The sequence below is a fragment of the Periophthalmus magnuspinnatus genome, chromosome 4 (genome assembly GCF_009829125.3).
Source record: "Periophthalmus magnuspinnatus isolate fPerMag1 chromosome 4, fPerMag1.2.pri, whole genome shotgun sequence".
Lineage (NCBI taxonomy): Eukaryota > Metazoa > Chordata > Actinopteri > Gobiiformes > Gobiidae > Periophthalmus > Periophthalmus magnuspinnatus.
Genome location: NC_047129.1, coordinates 6,048,216 through 6,068,231, shown reverse-complemented (window position 1 = coordinate 6,068,231; position 20,016 = coordinate 6,048,216). Strand labels below are relative to the sequence as shown.

Below are 20,016 nucleotides of genomic sequence, written 5' to 3'. Positions count from 1 at the left end.
AAGGCCAGATTATTGAGCACTGAAGTATTGTTGTTAATACTGGAACAGTATGGCTCTTACTAATCTTAGTAGATGTGTTGTCCCCAGCATAGTGTTGTAAAATGCACAGTGTAAATATACTGGGCATTTACTGTGTTTCCCAAAACTTTCCTGCTCTAACATTTCTCATTCTATTTGATCATTTGATTATTATTTGAACAATACAGAAAACAAGTTGAAGACTTGTATTTCGAAATGCACTAAAATTGTTTCCAGTGTTTAAAGTGTTTCCATTTCACTTCTACATTCTGCACTTGACATTTACATGAATGTTGACTTATACATATTTATTCTATAGCCAATAAGTTACATGCTGCTTACCAGATCATTGGTTCTTAGCTCTTTCATACTAATAGCCATATTTCAAAATGTTAACATTTATTGGACCAAAAGAGACACCAAAAATCAAAATAATTTGACCTTTTCTAACATAGTTATGGTTATTAGGCATGCAATGATTTATATACCTGTTGCTTTACTCTAGCTAACCAGCCTGCTTCCATCGCCTGGAGAGTTCATTTACCAAAGTAGCTGTAATGGTCCCAGACAGTCAGTGACTGTACAGACTGAAAAAAAAATATCCCTCCAAAAACGTGCTCGTTTACGCTTGGTGACAAAGCACACAGCGCCTCTTTTTACTTCCAGGCCACCAGACGTCACAATTTTTACTGACATCTATATAGGGGTCTATATATTAGCCTAAAAATCAAAACTATTGCAGGCACAATATATTCGTTTCCCATATTTAATTTTCTATTAAACTATATATTCTAGAAGACTAAATAAACTGAAAACATGTTTTAAAAATTACACTGCATTAAATTTTTGACAAATTTATTTTAGAATTTTTGTTGTTGTTCTTCTGAATTTACAAATGATTTACCACAATATAACTGCCATTAAGAAAGTTCAAGTGATTCCTCTGACTCCAGTTTGTCCTCTGTATCTCTGCTCTCCTCAGTCTGGTCCTTCGCTGTTGCACCCTCCTCTTCTTGTCCCTGACTGGACATGGTTGTCTCCAGGACGTCCTGCTCAGCAGTTACATTTTGAGAGTCCACTCCTTCGTCATCCTCATCTTCCACATCCATCTCAAAAACCCGGACGTGCCTGAGGTTTGCACTCAGCTGCCAAGAGAAGTGTCAATCATTTAAAATGCAATTCCCTTAACTCATTTGTTGGCAGAGAAATTACAGAACAGTAACTTTGGGTCTCATTACATCATTGATCTGAGACTCAATAGCAGACATCCACAGTATACAAAATAAAGTCAAGAAGGACATACCACACAGGCCACTTTACGAATGCCGTTAACAGCCACAAACTGAGCCTTCATATTTTCAAGTTCCCGCCACTGGTTTCCCAACACAATACCTTGGCATGGGATAGCACTGGTCTGCTGATCCAACCTAGAAACATGACATATTCACCATATTATGTTTTCATATTTTATATATGTTTATGTTAATTGAGACTAAAACACACCTCTTGTTGGGCTCCCACATAAACTCAGTGTCACAGCCCAGAGTGGAAGTGAGAGGGAGCTGAGCCAAAATGCGCCTCCCATTTTCTCCCTCTGGTTCTTGCAAGATTATGGTTAACATTTCATCGTCATAGAAACGAGCATCCAGGCAACTGTACACATAACTAGAACTAAAAAGACAATATATTTAATGACAGGAGGGTGTATGTGTTAAATATCCGGCACATTCATGGGACATATCAAACAAGACCCAATAGTATTTTGATTTATGATTGCACCATTCCCATAATTAGCACATTCATACTGGACCCAGTATCCACCACATGAAACAAAAAAACCTGACAAAGTTCGATATCATCAATCAGTCAACATAATAATGGAATAAGAGTACTTTAAATGTCCAGATTGTCTCCATAGTGTTGCATTGCCTGAAATGTTCGAAACATAGCATTAACTTATCTATCTTGCATTTATTTCAATACATGTGGGGTCACCACTCCATAGTTCTGACTTATAATCGGGCCTGAGAGTGCCACCTGCTGGTCTCCAGCAGGTGGCACTGGAGATAGACTCCATCAAAAAAGTAATATAGTGAAGATTTAAGACACAATTGTGGACTGAATCTCAAACTAAAGAATAAGGTTCAACATCTGTGGATATTTCCTCATCCATATGAATGACCCATAGAGAAATAAATATACCAACCACCCATAATCTGAAATATGAATGCCATCTTTGTTACACTGACTCGTACTTACTGTGCTGTGGCATTGTCATCGTCCACATTGTCCAGTATGTGGCTAAGATCAATGGACATCACATTGTTTGCAATGTGTCTGCAAAGGGAAAAGGTAGTGAGAAAAACGCATTTAATCCTCCAAGTAATGAGGTAATTAATGATAATAATAAGGCAATTATATTCAATCAATGTTTTCAATAAAGCTTTGAAACAGATTAGATTTCCAATTATGTAAAGAAGTTTGCATCCATTGAAAAACAAGTATTCAATCTCACATTTATTTATTATGGAAAATTTCAGATTGCCAATTTGCCCTTCATCAGCATGTCTTAGGTGGAGAAAGGAAGACTCCACACTTGTAACATCATAAGAAGAATGAAATAGGACCAACACATAATAACCAAAGGCATTCAAACTAAAAGATATCAAAAATAAGTTTATAGATTGACTCAGTGTTACCTGTGTGGGTCTGTAGCTTTTTGTAATAGGTAGAGTTTGGACGGTGACATTTTTGGCATGCTGAAAACTACATTGTGAACCTTGGCTTTTTTGTCATTCCACCTAAAGGTCAAAGAGCAGATTTAGTTAGGGATCAAACATCATTTAAATGTAACTAAAATTGTGCATGTTTGTAACTTACAAAGATGGAAGCTCAAACAGACGTGGAGTGTTTTCTGAACTGTAAAAAGCAAAAAAGACAACTTAAACAGTGGTAAAGATGGCCGATGTTAAATCAAAACATGTTACATACAGTGCTGTGAAAGTGAAAGTATTTACCCTCTTCCTGATTTCTTACTTTTTTGCATGTGTGTCACACTTAACTGTTTCAGATCATCAAACTAATTTAAATATTAAACAAAGATAACACAAGTAAACATAAAGTGCAGTTTTTCTATGATGATTTTATTTGTTAAGAGAAAAATACTATCCAAACCTACACGATCCTGTGTGAAAAAGTAAATGACCCCCTTGTTAAATGATGAGGTAACTGTCATATTATTAATCATATTACTGTAGAAAGCTGAGTTCATTTTCATAGCCACATCCAGGCCTGATGCTGCCAGACCTTTCAAATCAAGAGATCACTTTAATAAAGCCTGTCTGACCTTGAGTGGATACTCGACAGCGAGCACCTGGTGGCCGGGCCCTTCCCCATGGGGCCCGGTCGGGACCTGGGGCCATCCTCCTGTGGACCCACTACTAGCAGGAGGAACCATGAGGGGCCGGTGCAGAGAGATCTTGGTGGCAGTTGAAGGCAGGAGCCTGGACAACCGGATCTCCGGACATGGAGACAGTTGACAACTGTCAACTGATCACCACCTGCTGGTGAGTTGGATGCACTGGCGGAGGAGGAAGCCAGACAGATCCGTACTGTGTATACTAAGAGGGTCTGTTGGGAACGTCTGGCAGGGCCCTCTGTCAGGGGGCTTTCTACTTACACCTCGGGGACATGGACTCCGAGTGGACCATTTTCTCTGCCTCAATTGTGCAGCTGCTCGTAGCTGTGGTCGTAAGGTCTGCGGTGCTTGTCTCGGCGGTAATCTCCAAACCTGGTGGTTGACACTGGAAGTAAGGGATGACGTCAAGCTGAAGAAGGTGTCCTATCGAGCCTTGTTCGCTCGTGGGACTCCTGCGGCAGCCGGATAGTGCAGTTGCAGAGGTAAAAACTTGAGGCTGGGAGGAGTTCTGGAAGGCCATGGAGGGGAACTATCGGATAGCCCCAAAGAGATTCTGGCAAACCATCCAATGCCTCAGGAGGGGGAAGCAGTACTTCACCAACACTGTTTACAGTGCGGGCGGAGAGCTGCTGACCTCAACTGGGGATGTTGGCCGACAGTGGAAGGAATACTTTGAGGATCTCCTCAATCCTACCATCATGTCTTCCGAGGAGGAAGCAGAGACTGAGGACCTGGCTGAACCACTGAGGTGGTTGGCAAGTTCCTTGGTGGCAAGGCTCCAGAACCTCCAGCAGGCACTGGGGCAGATGGGTGCCTCAAGTGGAGGAGTTCAAGGTCTTGTTCATGAGTGAGGGAAGGATGGAGCGTGAGATTGACAGGCAGATTGGTGCAGCATTCGCAGTGATGCGGTTGTTGTAGACCCAGGACACGCTGGAGGGACTATGTTTCTAGGCTGGCCAGGGAATGCCTTAGCAGCTGCAGGTCTCACTTGCCTCAGTAAAGGTCAGTGTTTATGACTCAACCATAAGAAAGGGACTAGGCAAAAATGGCATTCATGGCGGTGTTCTAAGGTGAAAGCCACTGGTGACAAAAAAGGCTCATCTCACTTTTGCCAAAAAAACATCTTGATGATCCTCAACGCTTTTGGGGAAAATATTCTGTGGTCTGATGAAACAAAAGTTGAACTTTTTGGAAGGAGTACATCCCGTTACATCTGGCATAAAATGAACACAGCATTTGATAAAAAGAACATCATGCAACAGTGAAACATGGTGTTGGTACATGGTTTGGTGCTGGTTTGCTCCTTCAGGACCTGGACGACTTCCTATGATTAAAGGAACCATGAACTGCTCTCTACCAACTAATCCTGCAGGAGAATGTCCGGCCATCAGTTCGTGACTTCAAGCTGAAGCGCACTTGGGTTCTGCAGCAGTACAATGATCCAAAGCACACGAGCAAGTCCACTTCCGAATGACTTAAAAAACAAAATGAGGGTTTTGGAGAGGTCTAGTCAAAGTCCAGAGCTAAACCCAATAGAGATGCTGTGGCATGACCTTAAAAAGGCGATTCATGCTCAGAAGCCCTCCAATGCGGCTGATTTAAAACAATTCTGTAAAGAAGAGTGGGCCAAAATTCCTCCAGAGCAATGTGAGACTCATTGCCTATTGCAAGCGCTTGACTGTAGTTGTTGCTGCTACAATCAGCACTTAAAACTGCATTTTGTGTTTACTTGTGAGTTATCTTTGTCTAATATTTAAGTTTATCTGAAATGGCTAAGAGTGCAGAAAAAGTAAGAAATCAGTAAGAGGGCAGTACTTTTTCACAGCACTGTATACTCAAAAACTGCCCAAACCTAGATACAACCAAGCAGTAAAAAAGTTGTAACAAATATATAATCTCACCTTTCTGGCACAGTGTAAAGAGGCAAAAAGACAGCCTGATGTACGGACTTTCCAATAACTTCCTGCAAGAAAATGCATAGTGTATTGTGGATTTTGTCTCCTCATATATTCTAAACTTTTTTCAACAATTGGTGATCTATCAAAGCACAGTCAAACTTACTGCAGGTTTCTGTAGACACTGCTCAATGACTCTCTCCATCATTCTCTTAACAAAGTGCAGAGACTTTTGGGGATACGAAGGAAACAGCAATGGGCTTTCTAAAGAATGAAAATTTGTTTATGTTACTGATTTTTATTTGAACATATTCTTGGCTGTTGTTTCCAAATTATAAGTCTACAAAGATCAAAGTTCACCTTTCAAGTGTGTGCTCTCATGTAAAAACTTGAGCCACTGGTTTCCTTTGGTGTTTGGTGGAGACACAAGGTCCTCCTCTTCATCTTTCAAGTACTGAAACAACCAAACAATATTGTGTTAACAAAAAACTAAAATAATTTCCAAAAATCTACACTTACATTTATTGATAAAAGCTTACTTACCTGACCAACTCTTTCAACGTTAAAGTACTTCCCTTTTCTATCAAAGAGCTCTTTATTCTGCACAAACAGATAGCATTGTGTCTATGAATTTAAATTGTTGATAATATTAATGTGATCAATTAATCAGTACACTGAAACAAACACTGACCTCGCTGAAATGCTCAGACAGGAAATCCGAAACAAATGCTATGTCCTTCTGAGTCATCTGCATTGAAACAGTTAAAGCAATTTAACTTGCATGAAAAGATGTTTACAGTAATCTGTGAGATAACAGTCAGTACCTTATTGAGCTCAGGAGGCACATGCTCCTCACACATTCTTAGCATTGCTGTAGAGATATCAAATAAATTATAGGGAAATTACCAACAGCAAAATACAAACAGTTACTTTACTTTTTCAGATGGCTTCAACCAGTCCAAGCTAAATTTCACACCTACATACCTACATACAGCCATCGAAAAAATGCTGCAAAGTTTTTCATACTTTTGTCAATGACCCTATAAAACAAGATACAAACAAGCACCCATTAAGAACACACATGGATCATATGAATCATAAGTAGACTGTATATTTTTATGATAAATTGTGACTCACTGTAGAAGTTCATTAGCCTTTAATGAAAATGAGCCCACAGCTGTAATTGCACCTAATTGTAAAAGAGAAAGCACAATGTATGTATATTACATTCCACACAGCAGATCTTTGTTTATTTAATTAATGGCAAATTATACCCTCTACAGCCGCTGAGTCCAACCCAAGAGGCTCAAACTTCTGTTTCCAAAGTGACATCCCTTTAACCTCACTGAGGTGGTACAGCAGCGCCTCAGAGCCACTACAGATAGGAAAAGATCATTTGTTTCTTAGGGCAGCCATGACATCTTCAAATTATGAGTGAATAAGTGAATATTTCAAAAGTTTCTCAATCTAGGTATTGTATTTTAGAATGTTCTTGATTTTTTCTTTATTTTGAGACACTGTGCAATGATCATCAAAACTTACCTTAGTAAATGGCTGATAACAAGCTTCTGAATACTGGAGTAAGACGACTCAATGGACATGCCCAGCTTCTTTAGCCCCTATCAAATACATAAAAATTGAACCAAAAGAAATGTTGTTACATATAATACCCAATTTCAACTTGCTCTAAAATTAGTCTTACCTTGACCGTGAGTTGATTCATGAGAAGTGCTTGTAGTTCAGGGCTGTGTAAAATAAAAATACATGAAATAACTATTTATTTTAAACTCACCATACAAAACATTTGGATACCTCGCACAGAACACCTTGGGTATTACATCTCTGTCTACATAAAAAAATAAACTATTTTCACCTTGATTGCCCCCAAAGCAACAGCTCCAGAAACTCATCATGAACTTGAGTACTTGTGTTCTTTTCCTTTATGACAAAACAACAAAGTGTGACCACTTGCTTCATTTATTCACTGCACAGTATAGCTATAGCAAGAGACCTGGACAAATTTGGTAAGCCGATGGTCCATTTGCATCAGGATGTCATCCCAGGCCTCACACATACAAGTGAGAGAGAGGTGCAGATACTGGAGTAGCGTGGAAATGTGGGTGAACTTACGAGCCATCCTGGTCACCTCTGGTAGACAATCAGACAGCAGCCCTGTGTCCAGCTATGGGACAAGACAGTTTCTTGGTTGAATATATTGAAGAAAAGGCAAAAATATAATATTTAAACGTTAAAAGATCCTCACCTGACAATAGCAGATCTCTGGGTCGTTATCGGCCGACCTCACCTCTGTGATGATGGACAGAGATTTCAGATCACTGGACAGACCAAGGCTACGACACGTTCCTGAAATCTGTAATGTGGTAAGATGAGAAAACATTTATTTGACCCATGATTGAGAAATAGCATTATTTCAACAGCAATCTATGCATGTAGTTGATATTGCATGATTATTCAGCAAATTAAGATATACTACTGAAGTAAATATAGACGATAAACGATAATACTGAAACTAATTTATACCACTGAGACAATAAACCGAGGGCAGATTTAAACCACAAAAACTGTTTGAAATGTACAATATTGTTAAAAAGCCATCAGCTACAATACATAAAACAGCAGAATGAAATACTTTAGTACTTTTTTTAGCATCTGTAATAAGTAAATAATAATAAGTTATTTATTCAAATTTATACAGCTCAATCTTATCATATTGCAAGAAAATAACCAAAAATTTCTCAGTACTGTAAAGAAAATGTACTCATGATAACTATTGAGCCACAAAAATATTGTTCCATCTAACATATATTGAACAGTATGTTGATATAGTAATTATCATGACAGACCTAGAGCAGTCTAATTACAGTAGTTTTAAGTTTAGTGTTTTGTTAAAAAATAAAAAACAATTATTACTTACTCCGCTTACAGTGGCAATCTTGTACATCCCGTAGGCATAAAGCTCTACAGAGCCATTGTCTCCTCCAAGGACAAGTATGTTGAGCCTACACACAAACAACATCTATTTAAATTCATAGTACGGTATTTCAAATTTTGCTGAGTGAACAAAAAAGTGTTGACCTGACTTCTCCCAAAAGATTAGTGATTTCATCTGACTTTTCTTCGCTGTGGAAAAAACACATGTAGCTGGTAAATATGTAGTTTATTCTAACGTGTACATAGTCAATATACCATTTCTCTTACCTGAAAATTTTTGATGTAGTGCTGTAGCTGAATATAAACAATTTTATGATTCATTACAGTCATAAGAACAAATAAAGGTGAAAACATTGATGTTACCTCTTTGGAAGTGATGGCAGCTTGGGCAAGAACAGTACTGATTCATCCTCAGAGTTGTAAAAGGCAGTCAGTGCACTAGGGCAAAACAAAAGCAAAACAACAACTATAAGTCCTATAGGACAAAGCAAAAGGGCCAAGGAGTATAACATTAACAACGCCATTTACCTGTTCTCTTCTGTCACCTCCACCCAGTGCATGCAGGTCACAGGACTCTGTATCGAAAACACATGAAGGATTTCTGCTTTTTCAACACCACAGAGGACCACCTGCTTTGTATCTCCAAGACTGAAGGCAAGAACTGCAATAAAAATGTTATTTTGTTGAAAGTCTGTCTAAGTTGACAAACCATGTACCATTTCTAAGGCAATAATTCGGCCTTACTTTTTCCATCAGGTCTCCAGGCCAGCGCTGTGATGTCCTTCCCTGTGTACTCACTTGGTGGTAAACTCCAAACTCGCTGAAAACTGGCCAAGCGATGGAGGAGCAACTATTCACACAAACAGAGTAAGTATGTTAAGAATATATTTCATGTAATGAAACAAACCATTCACTCTCACCTCTCCACTAGTGTTGGCAAGTGCAATAAGATCTCTTTTAGGAGACCATGCCATACACAGCACAGGATTGGGGAGCTGCTTCTCTCCCACTTGCCGAAAAGCTGGCATGGTGTCAACTGTAAAATAGAAAATGTATTTGTATAAATTATCTTGTTGCCTTCATTTTAGATTTAATAAGTAGTTATTCTTTACTTGTCTTATTCCTATTCATAATATTAATGGTTTACACTTGTGTTAACGCTACTAGAGATCAACAATAAGAATGTGCAATGCAAATGTACACACAATTAACTTATATGATTTAAGGATACTACCTTACAACCTTTTACAACCACATTGCATGTACAGTTTCTTTTTGTCAGAAATGTAGCCAAGTTCATAATCCAAAATGAATGGACACGAATATATTTGGCGTTTATTGGCTACATTTTTAAGTAATATTCAAGTGCGTTAACATTATTTATACTTCCAACTGTAAGGCAGTAAAATGTTTGCATCATTACAAAGAGACTATTTTGTTTACATGTGACACATTGCTAACACTGTGACGTTACTGTTAGAAATAATCTGTAGCGTATAAACATAAATTCTGTAAGTAAACGTGCAAATAAGACTTACACCGACAAGACAACAAAACAAGCGATAACCTGCAATAATCCTTAATCGCTTTATTTATTTATATTTGAGCTGTATTATTTTCTGCGTTACGCGGATGGCGCCATGTTTTTTCTCAGACCAATCACCGCGTTCCAACGGAAAGCAGGAGTGACAAAAAGCAATTCGTAAATGATTGAGCGCAAATGATTTAATTTGATATAAACATGTGTAAAACTAGCTAGCAAAAACCTCAGATTTACAACATAACACGATATGAAGCATAAGGTAACTACCAGAGAATGAATGTAGACACAATCTATTAATTTAATCTATAAAGGTTATTTTTCACGCGAAATAGTAAATGGACTGCTTAATGAATCTACACTAACCCAAAAGTTGGCTGGATCACTGAGTGAGACAACTGTAAATGAAGACACCCATGTCTCTAATTAAAACATGTACATAATATTACAAACATTTTATTTCATTTACAGTCTGTGATTACAGAATTAGGAATATTGCTTGGTTGTAATCTTGTAAGTGTATATATTATGTATGTGCAATATGCACTATTACTTAACATTGTACATGTCTGTGTCTTCATGATTGAACAGATGCCAGGCTACAATGATTACAGAAATCCCTTGTGGCCTTATCAGTGGTACTTAACTGTTATCAGTAGTTTGACGAAAGAACCAGAATAGCTCAGAGCGCACAAAATGTGATAGTGGCCTAGAAATAGACCCAGTGATGCAGTGAGGCTTCATGGTCCTCTCTATAAGCCTGTGTTTTGGAATTAGAATGAACTGTCTTTGTCACACTCCCCAGGGGGGAGGGGGAGCTAAATCATGTGTTGATTTTTCCTGCTATATTAACTTTATTAGTATGTAATGACAGCATTTCTACTCCTACTATGGCAGATAATTGGGTTGTCTGGGGTCATTGGATCATCAGTTCTGGATAATTCAGCTAATGTAATAAGCTTCTTAAACTATACCATTGTGCTACATGTCTTAATTAATAAAATAAGCTAGGCAGTCAAAAAGATTTATTAAATCTGATTCCTCAATATTTGAAGAATAGCTTTTGCACAAAGGAAAAATAGCACACCACTTTTGTTTTAACTTTTATTCAGGTATGTTGATTATTGCTTGTGTTAAATATACTATGAATATTAAAATGTCTGCTATGGCTTATATTCCCCAAGACTACCTTAACGTCTGTCTCCTTGCCAATATTCTGGCTGTGAAATCTGAGCCAGGGCCAAATATAGCCGCACACAGTGAGAAGTTAGAGACCGAGACAGATGGGACAGCGGGCCACTGCAGAGGCACCGCGCAATTGGACCCTATAAGCCTGTTGACTGTCCCACCAACAAGGCTATTCTTTGGGTAGAGAAGCGTGAGTTTGGCCTCTTTTTTATTTTATCAAGACTAAGAAAAAACATTGAACTGGTGGATTTACTGTTTGAATAGCTCAAGGTAAGATTTTATTCATTTTTACCATGTCCGTTCATTGTGTTTAAATGGTATATAGAGGCTCTGCTGTTGATACACTGACTTGTCATACATGCCAGTTTATTTTATACTTAATTATTTATCATACACATGAAGCTATTGATATGGCATTGTGTAAAGGTCATATGGCGTTAGTACGATTTAATCTAAGGCTTCTTTTTACAAATAAAGGATTTATTTGGTAAGCCAGAAAAAATAGGCCTATTATTTGCCACATCAAGACACACAAAACATAAACCCTTTTAACTTGTTCCACATTCATATTTAATCTGTACTGTAGTGTTATTGTCCCAGAACATAATAGCCCATTTGAAGAACACCATATTGGTTTACTTCCTCACTGCCTTAAACTCCTGATTCTTTGTTGGTTTTACCTGGGTCTGGTTCAAAGGCAGGTCTAGGGCTGGGTCGTGCTGCTGCTGTGAAACTTTGCCCAGGGGATTAAAAATAACAACAGCTGGTCTTCAGGACTCCATGAGGCACCCAGTGTAGCTCTGCATTGCACATATCAACACCCCTACTTTCCCATTAAACGATAAGACAACCTATACTGTTTATATTTTATCATATCATGGAAAAGTTATTATTCTGTGTAACAATAAGGTGAAAAATGTTCCTGAGACTTGACATCATCACATGAGCATACTACAATAGATACAGATAAAGTACAGTATATTTTACTAATTATCAAGTATTTCTTACATGAGGGAAAAATAAATCCTATTTCGTTATGCATATTCTCATCTCATGTCGAGAGAATACACTTTCCCACAGGTTGTAGTAGATGGATCAAATGCAGGATGAATTTAAGTATACCTTAACCTTAATATTGGATAATTCAAAGAATAAAATCATTGTAATTGCAAGATCACACCATTGTATGTCTTATTTCTTAGCAGTTATTATTTATTTGTTGTATTTTAATAAATTCATCCTTTCATGATTTTACTGTGGCTGCTGCAAATTACCAATAAATACTTGTGCTAATATTCAGTGACAGTGACAACTACAATTGTCAAATGTAGTTAACTACATTCATTTATGTCTGTCTGTTTTGAGGAATCAACTCATTCCCAGTTCCATGACTGTAGGTAGATCATTCGGAAGTGCAAAATATTTACGCAACGCCTTTTTTTTAGTTGTGACTTTATTTATAAAAATGCACTGTGACAGTCTCAAAGTAAAAATACACTGACACCTCTTCCTGACCAAAGTGAGCTTTTGTTAATACCCCTCATCTGTGTTGGGACAGCACTGAGTCACGCTGCTGCTTTGGCCCAGGACAACTCACCCATACTGTACTCTATATTCGCCCAATGACTGCTCTTGTGTATTAGTGCCTCTTTTATACTGAACTGTACTGTCTAAATGTGGCATGTGTATTTCAGGATGCAGGACGGGAGTTGGAAGCAGCCACTCCCCATGTCAGTGCTACTGAAAGATCCAGTGGCGGGACACTTGGAGGGGGATGGAGGGGTGTTCTCTGAGGCCTCATCTGATGGAGAGCTCTACATGGACCCTGCACCAGAGCTGGATTCTGGAGATGGGGATTTTGCTGATCTCACTTCCTTTCTGAGTGCAGAGGAGATAAACCTGAGTCTAGACCTGGCCCGGGAGGCCTTTGGAGACACATCTGTGGACCCAGGACCTACCCCCCTGTCCCAGGAGCAGGCTTTAACTGGGCCCACACAGACTGTAGACCTGACGCCGAGTCCACACATCCAGACCAAAGCCCCCTGTCCTAATGACAGTCCAGTCAAAGGCCTGGCCCAGCAGAGGCCTGTACAGTTGCCCAGTGACATCACAGGGCAGAAGATGGTCCGGCACAAACCTGTTCCCCCAGTGTACAGACAGGACAAACCGCGGCTGGTCCACGAGGGGCTGGAGCTGGGAGAACGCTCTGGCTCTGCCTCTGAGTTCTGCAGCCGAGCCGCATCCTTTATCGAGGAGCTGTCCTCCATCTTTAAGGGCACAGCCCACACAGAGCAACCACAGGAGGAGGAGTCCTCCTCTCCAGACAGTGGATACCTGTCCCCCAGGAGCCAGAGGCCCGTTCCCCAGGGCTCAGCCTCTGTCCCCCCTGTGCCCCCTTCCCCTCAAGACATCTCGTACAGTCCGACCGCTGTGGGCCCTTTATCAGGGGCCCTGGGGCCAGTAGCGGCTGCAGTTCAGTATCAACAATCCGGAGCTCCAGTCTCCTGTGGACCTCTATCTCCTCCACACTTCCTCCACAAACTGAAGAGCCAAGAAGTGGCTGAAGGCAGCCCCATTCGCCTGGAGTGCAGGGTCACGGGGAACCCCCTACCCCTCGTCAGGTAAGGCCTGATATTTCAGTGTGAACACAGCACAGAGGTGTGGTACCAATAGATGTTCTGATTCTTAGTGCTCACAAAATGGTTCCAATTCACATTAGTCCAAAGAAAGTGAATGGCAGGGTCATAGTGTATTAGAGTCTGAGCAGAACTGCTGCTGCTGCTGATAAATTGTTAAAGGTGAAATAGAGCCAAGTGTTGACAGATGGTGCACCTGGTTAATGTTTGTATTTATACAGTATATGCAGTATGAGAGCAGCCTGTTTACCTGTTTACCTGGGCCTCTCACAGCTCTGCGCCATTCAAGGTGGCAGCTCCTGGGTATTTTCAACAGTTCCTCAGGAAACTAAAAATACACTCCTCTCTTGTTTCCAGAGCCCTGGTGTGTTTACTAGTGAGACATACCTCATCAATTGCCTTAATAAAATCTATTTGGATTTTTGTTTTTGTTCTGGGTTTTTCTATATGGAAAACTGAGACATACAAACCCACTAATCAGGTGATTTGGATCATGCTACCCGATTCTGCTATTGTGCTCTTTGACCAGACACACCTCTTTGCCACCTGTATCAGTCTACATTATATTAACCTTTAAAATTTGTCCAGTGATGTGCCAATTAATAACATCTTGGTGAATTTGTTTCTACTCCAGTGCTTCATGGCTTTATCTGTTATTATATTGGAATGTTCAATTAATAATAATTTGATCAGCAGATATGAGGATCCAGTGTTTCCTCCCCATTGGCCTGTGCAGGTCCTCCTCTGCGCCTGTATAAATAGTCCCCAGGTCAACAGGAGCCAGGCCAGGCATGCAGTCAATGTAATGACAAGGCATTTTCAATCACTTGGTTCCATATCTGCTCACACCTTCTTGGGAACATGAAGGTAATATGTAGCATGTTTCACCTCAGAGAAACAGGAGAGCCTAGACTTTGTGGCAGTGCTGGCTTTATATAACACAAGGGATAAACAGAAAGTTAATAAAGTCACGTGCCCAGAGAGAGGGCAAAGAAAAAACATTTAAATTGCATCACTGATAAGTGTAGAAGTGTTACATATAACACATGCCTGTATTTAATTATTAAGAATTTAGTTTTGTACTGTGCACATCATGACAGTTGCAGTGCATTTGAATGATTACCGGTATTTGTTTGAGTACTTCATTTCCTGTAGTCTGTATGTCAACACTAGATGGCAGCAATTTCACTTGTATTTAAAGTAGGAAAACACATGTAGCTTTGTAGCGTTACAAACATATTATGCTTTGGGACACCTTCAGTCATAAAATATGAAAATGTTTGATATATAAAAAGAGTATAAAAACAGAAAGTAAAAACATCTGGCGCACTGTCCCACTGCCTTCTCCACTGGTGTTTGTGAGTAGAGAAGGCACTGTTAATGTAAAGGTTTTTCAGTCAAATTTCCATACAAAACTGTTAAGAAGTTAAGCATTCCCCAGAATTGTCAGCATCTGAAACCTGTACTTGAGTCAAAGATCTCTTTAATTCTTTATATTCTTTAATATTTTATTGGCTAGAAAATCCTGCAGATGCACATACTTGTTGCGTTCACTGTTTATAATGACCATATACTCCTTGACTTGTTACTCAGTTCCTATGTCCTTATTGGTCTTTTGAAGCATTGGCAGAACAACCAGGTGATGCGCCTTCTCACCTCTCTGCTCATTCAATGTATTGCGCTTTGGCTCCAGTTTTGCCCATGTAGCATTCTTGGTGTTTTTTGAGCTGGGTGCGGCCTGCTGTGGTCAGGGCCTATTAGTCTCGGTCCTGAAAATCTTATACCACTATTCTTAAGACCTCAGGCTCCCTGCTGTATCCATATCCATAATTTTTTACCTAATTATGCATTTCTGGTGTTAGTTTGATATGCAATTATGCATTGTAACTGGGTCTAATTTGTGCATTTTTCAAAGCTGAGGTCATTTTTGCTTTGGTTTGGAGGTTGGCATGAGGCACTTGGGAACATGTGCAAGCAGCATACAATGCTTTTTAAGTTGTTAGCGAGATCATAGATAAATATGGGAGTTTGTGGGAGGTCGAGGCAGGCAGGCACACCCCCTATGATATGCTGCCTGTCGTGACGAGTAATTTTGCACCATTTCAATGCGCAGACAGACTAAATCCACCTCCAATTGTGGTGTGCTCAACATGTTATTTTAGGCATTTTGTGTGATGCATCCTCTATGTTATTACCCTAACTGCCTGCTGTGCAAACAAGGGCAGCTCCCGACATGAATTAAAAGCAATGGGAAGTTAGAGAGTAAGTCAAATGTAGTGTGCCAACCACACAGGAAATTTCTAGAATATGAGAGACGGCACGGTTTTTCTACAAAGACATTTCTGTAACTCTTTGTCTCCAACAGAAACATTCCACAGACAGTGGAATTTGTGCTCAATAATCTTTCTGATCTTTGTTTGAATTTAAATGAGCTGCTGTCAGTTGGATGCAATATTGACCATAGGAGAGACAGTGCCCACAGAAATTCTGCTGTTGCTAAATTTTGAAATCTATTAGAACTGAAAATGTGTTAGAGTTTTGCATCAATGCATTTAACAGTGGAATCATGCAATAAGAAGCATACACACTCTCATTGGTATTATTAGGCAGATGGTTTCAGTCCAGTGACCACTGTTATGAGGTCACAAGTGGACTATAAAGGCACTAAATCATTTGCCCAAGAAAACTTGGATGGGTCATCACGATTAGGCTACACTCTTGAGTTAACACAAACCAAATGGGTATGGGTCTAGAATTGGCTGGTACAAGAGGTAGTAGTAAAAGTAGTTGAAGAAAAACTATTTGTAGTGCTAGTAATTCATCCTTCTGACCTCCTCTTTAGTACTACTATTACTGTTATGACTATGTTTTATTTTTAGCCATTTACATCATCTTTGTGATCATGGGAAAGATGCCTTCTCTGCTAATTTCTTTAGTCGATAATGTCTGTAGCAGTAGCCCTTCCTCCCTGTTGTATTAAACAGCAGTGGAATGAGGTCATTGCAGGTGACCCACTCCTGACTCATGACGTGTTGCCTCTGAAATGCTCACTGCGTGGATGAGAGCAGGAAAAGTCCCCCCCCCCCCTTGGGCTTATTTGATCTCAGCGGGAGGAAGTGGAGAAATTTTTATACCTGCTTCTCTCTGCTTGGGCTGCCAACATGATGTCATTTCATATTTATGCCTGCAATAATGAGTGTCTGGTCTAAAACAGCTCAAATTGGTTAGCTTAACATTCCTGGAAGCTGAAAACATTTAGCAAGACAGATATTTTGCATGTAAGTGTGAGAAAGTGAGTTTGACATGTTGCTTAATCAATGTTGAACTACATTTCCTTGTAAAAGTAAGCCATGGGACAATGGTTGTAGATTGGAAGACTGGGTTTTTGAAATCTGGACAAGCATGCTTGATAACAACAGACCCATTTGAAACCACTTTAATAAATTATGTGTTTATCCATCATGCCTTTCCACTATAATTAACTTTCCAATGTAATGGGCCTTTGTATATGAACCTTTCAATTGTATACAATACATCAATAGAGGACACAGTTTTTCCCAAATATTGACTAGAAGATTATTGGCCTGATACATGATACATTTTGACTCTTATCCTTAACCGTGCTGCTGTATTGAAAACTTTACATTATGATGAAAAGCTGTAGTTTTAACATGAAAGTAGCTTTATCTGACAATTTTACTACACAATACCTTCAGACCAAATGATCTCCAGTTCTACTATAAATGTTTTTAGTGTGCAATGTTTATAGTAGCCTATCTGAAAAAAAACTTCAGTAAATCAACAAAATCTGTTATCTGCTTAAAAATAATCCTGGAAACTGAGTGAGACATTGAATTTTGCATATAAATGTGAAGGAGGGAGTTTGACGTGTTGCTAGATCAATGTTGAACTAAATAGGTGTTTGTCAGTAAAAGACATAGGACAAGCGTCAGTGCCATTTGTCAGAGCAGTGTTAATGACGATCAAAGCTGTCTTATGTTTAAGTCTCAGCGTTGAACTTTGACCTTTGTGGACTGGAGGCAGAGTGTGAGGTTTCGCCTGAAAGCTTCCTCTTTTCATCATTCAGCCATGAAGTCCAGCAGTGCCTGTCATTGGTCTTGGAGTGATGAGACAGCTCAGTCCTTACTATGCATGGCCAAAGCGGGAAAGATGATTATTATGTTTTAAATTTAAAATAATGTATCAAAATATATTAAAATATAAAGCAGTTTCACTGCCTTAAAGGTGGAAAAAGTGCTATATAAAAATGTGACAATTTTCCATGAATAATTGATTAATAATATTGTGCTATAGTGGTAATTAATCTATCTTGAAATGACTTTTGTGATATGGACAAGCCATAGTTGTTTCTTTTTTATCTGAATAAGACCATAAATTAAACAATGCATAGTTGCGTGTGTGTATTCCTTTATGCAACTTCAACATCACATTGAGGATGGAGATTGGATGGACATTTAGGTTAACCAGTGTACATCTTTGTAACTAGGGTCTAGAGGAGGTTGGAGAGTATTTATTGATGATTGACTGAATAATGGCAATGTTTCAATGTTTCAGTTAGCTTTTCAGATTAAACCTCCCAGAATTTTTGTCCAGACACTACTGTTTTTAAAGTTGTATTAGAATTGCTGGCAGAACGTGTCACTGTATTATCCTCCTGCCCTGTTACAAAAATATCTCAAATGGATTACATTTCATTCAAACAAACAGGAGTGGTTATTTGTAAAGAAGACAAACAACAATGTTCAGATGACTACTTGTGAAAGGTTCTTTACAATGATTGCTCATATTGCTTATTATAATAATGACCCCAAAATATCCACAGAGGCTATTAACCATTGGCCATCTGCCATGAAAAAACCTGTACCAGTCAATCTCTGTTGCTGATCACTTCACATAGAAGCTTGTAATGAAGTGTAATTTCTCCACAATGTGGTCAATTGTCGTAACGGCGGGGTTGTGGTGGACCAAAGACGTGCAGGACTCGGGACAGGTTTACAGTGTTTTTATGTACAGTTAGTGAAAAGTACAAATAATAGTTCAATAATCCAACAAGAGCCACGGGCAGGGCGTGAGCAAGAGCCAGGGGCGCATCAGGGAAAAGCCGAGACGGGAACAGGAATCCGCCGGGAGCGGGACGCAGACCAGACTGGGGCTTTCTCCCTCACATGGGGTCAGTGGTCCTGTTTGACCCATCCATGAACACAAATGTACCCCATCTCCAAAAACCATGAAAAACTATTAGAGCTTTTACAGTGGCTCTCACCTATGCACCCTTCTAATGTTGCATTGAAACACTTAGGACATACAGTCTGTATTTCCTAGGCACAGTGATTCAACTTGATGTAAGGCATTTTTACAGCTTTCTGGATGCAATGCCATATGGAGCTGAATAAATTGGACCATGATAATGTCTTGAGATTGGCTACATTCATTAAAATTTATATATAAATGTCAAAGCAGTAAAACAAGTGTAATTTAGCATGCATCTGCCCTACTCCTACACATTATACATTTATTGTAATTGTAATAATAAACCTGTTTGAATTACTTACACATATGGTTTTCAAATTACTGGTAAGTGCAAGGAGATTGAATATAGTTTTAATATAGTTGCAGTGGTCTCTATTATAATTTTATCATTGCTACTGTCAATAAGCATTGTAATTGTGGATTTTTAATTGTTTATGTTTATTTTATTTATTTTCCATAATCAAGTATTTGGTTTGTTTAATGTGTAACCTGTGTTTCCTTGCCATTGTGTCCAATTGTTCTTGTGAGTCATGTGACCCCTCTCCACAGCTGAACAGTGGCTTGGGCACCTGTTGGATGCACCATAAGCCATGAACAGTGTGCACAGCTTACACTAATCTATCTTTTGATGAGATATTTTGGGCCATTATTCTCCCTCACTCCTCAGATTCTTGTCCCACTGCCAAAGATCTTGTGTTTGATGCCCGGCCCATTCCAATAAGGCGTCTATGACTTTAATGAAGTGGAGGAATTTCTAGAGGGTTAGCAACTCTTTCTCACTCTTCCACAAGTGGTTCAGGCTCTTGTACTGTATTCTTGGCTTGGTCCTGTTCGCTGAGATTAGTAATGAGAGGAAAAAAATGTAGCATGTACTTGATTCTGTTTATCATTGTGAATTCAATGGAAAAAAGAAAGAAATCCACCATGAACTATCATTGTCTACCCATTTTATCTTGATAAACAGTATTATTGTTTAATGTCTCATCCCTACCCCTAAGTTTTGTTTTTTATTTTATTCTGGACCTCTGTATTTGTAAAATGATGTGTACGGTCTGAACTGATGTTTGTTTTTATGAGGTCAAATGGGATCTATAAAAA

At 39.2% G+C, this 20,016-nt stretch overlaps 2 protein-coding genes across 4 annotated transcripts in view; one reads left to right on the top strand and one right to left on the bottom strand.

Moving 5' to 3' along the window:
• Positions 1–858: 858 nt before the first annotated feature.
• anapc4 (anaphase promoting complex subunit 4) lies at positions 859–9,940 on the bottom strand. Its single transcript, XM_033992152.2, has 28 exons — positions 9,822–9,940; positions 9,204–9,319; positions 9,028–9,133; positions 8,812–8,944; positions 8,647–8,721; positions 8,551–8,577; positions 8,428–8,472; positions 8,267–8,351; positions 7,595–7,702; positions 7,343–7,513; positions 7,205–7,269; positions 7,034–7,076; positions 6,874–6,950; positions 6,606–6,706; positions 6,469–6,520; positions 6,316–6,371; positions 6,156–6,202; positions 6,023–6,079; positions 5,875–5,931; positions 5,692–5,785; positions 5,498–5,595; positions 5,338–5,399; positions 2,899–2,937; positions 2,718–2,819; positions 2,278–2,355; positions 1,522–1,689; positions 1,322–1,445; positions 859–1,163 (listed from the first exon to the last, which is right to left on the bottom strand). Exons 2-28 carry the CDS (start codon positions 9,309–9,311, stop codon positions 939–941), a joined length of 2,403 nt encoding a protein of 800 aa, XP_033848043.1. The 5' UTR covers positions 9,312–9,319; positions 9,822–9,940; the 3' UTR covers positions 859–938.
• Positions 9,941–11,105: 1,165 nt separating this feature from the next.
• The window catches only part of palld (palladin, cytoskeletal associated protein), a 60,561-nt gene continuing 51,650 nt past the window's right edge, over positions 11,106–20,016 (top strand). For 2 of the 3 annotated variants that reach the window (XM_033964748.2, XM_055221178.1), the window contains exons 1-2: positions 11,112–11,281; positions 12,706–13,632. In XM_033964748.2, the coding sequence (XP_033820639.1) occupies positions 12,707–13,632 (926 nt within the window). In that variant the 5' untranslated portion in view covers positions 11,112–11,281; position 12,706. Of the gene's footprint in view, positions 11,282–12,705; positions 13,633–20,016 lie in introns of all 3 variants that reach the window. The other variant, XM_055221179.1, reaches the window with a different exon arrangement.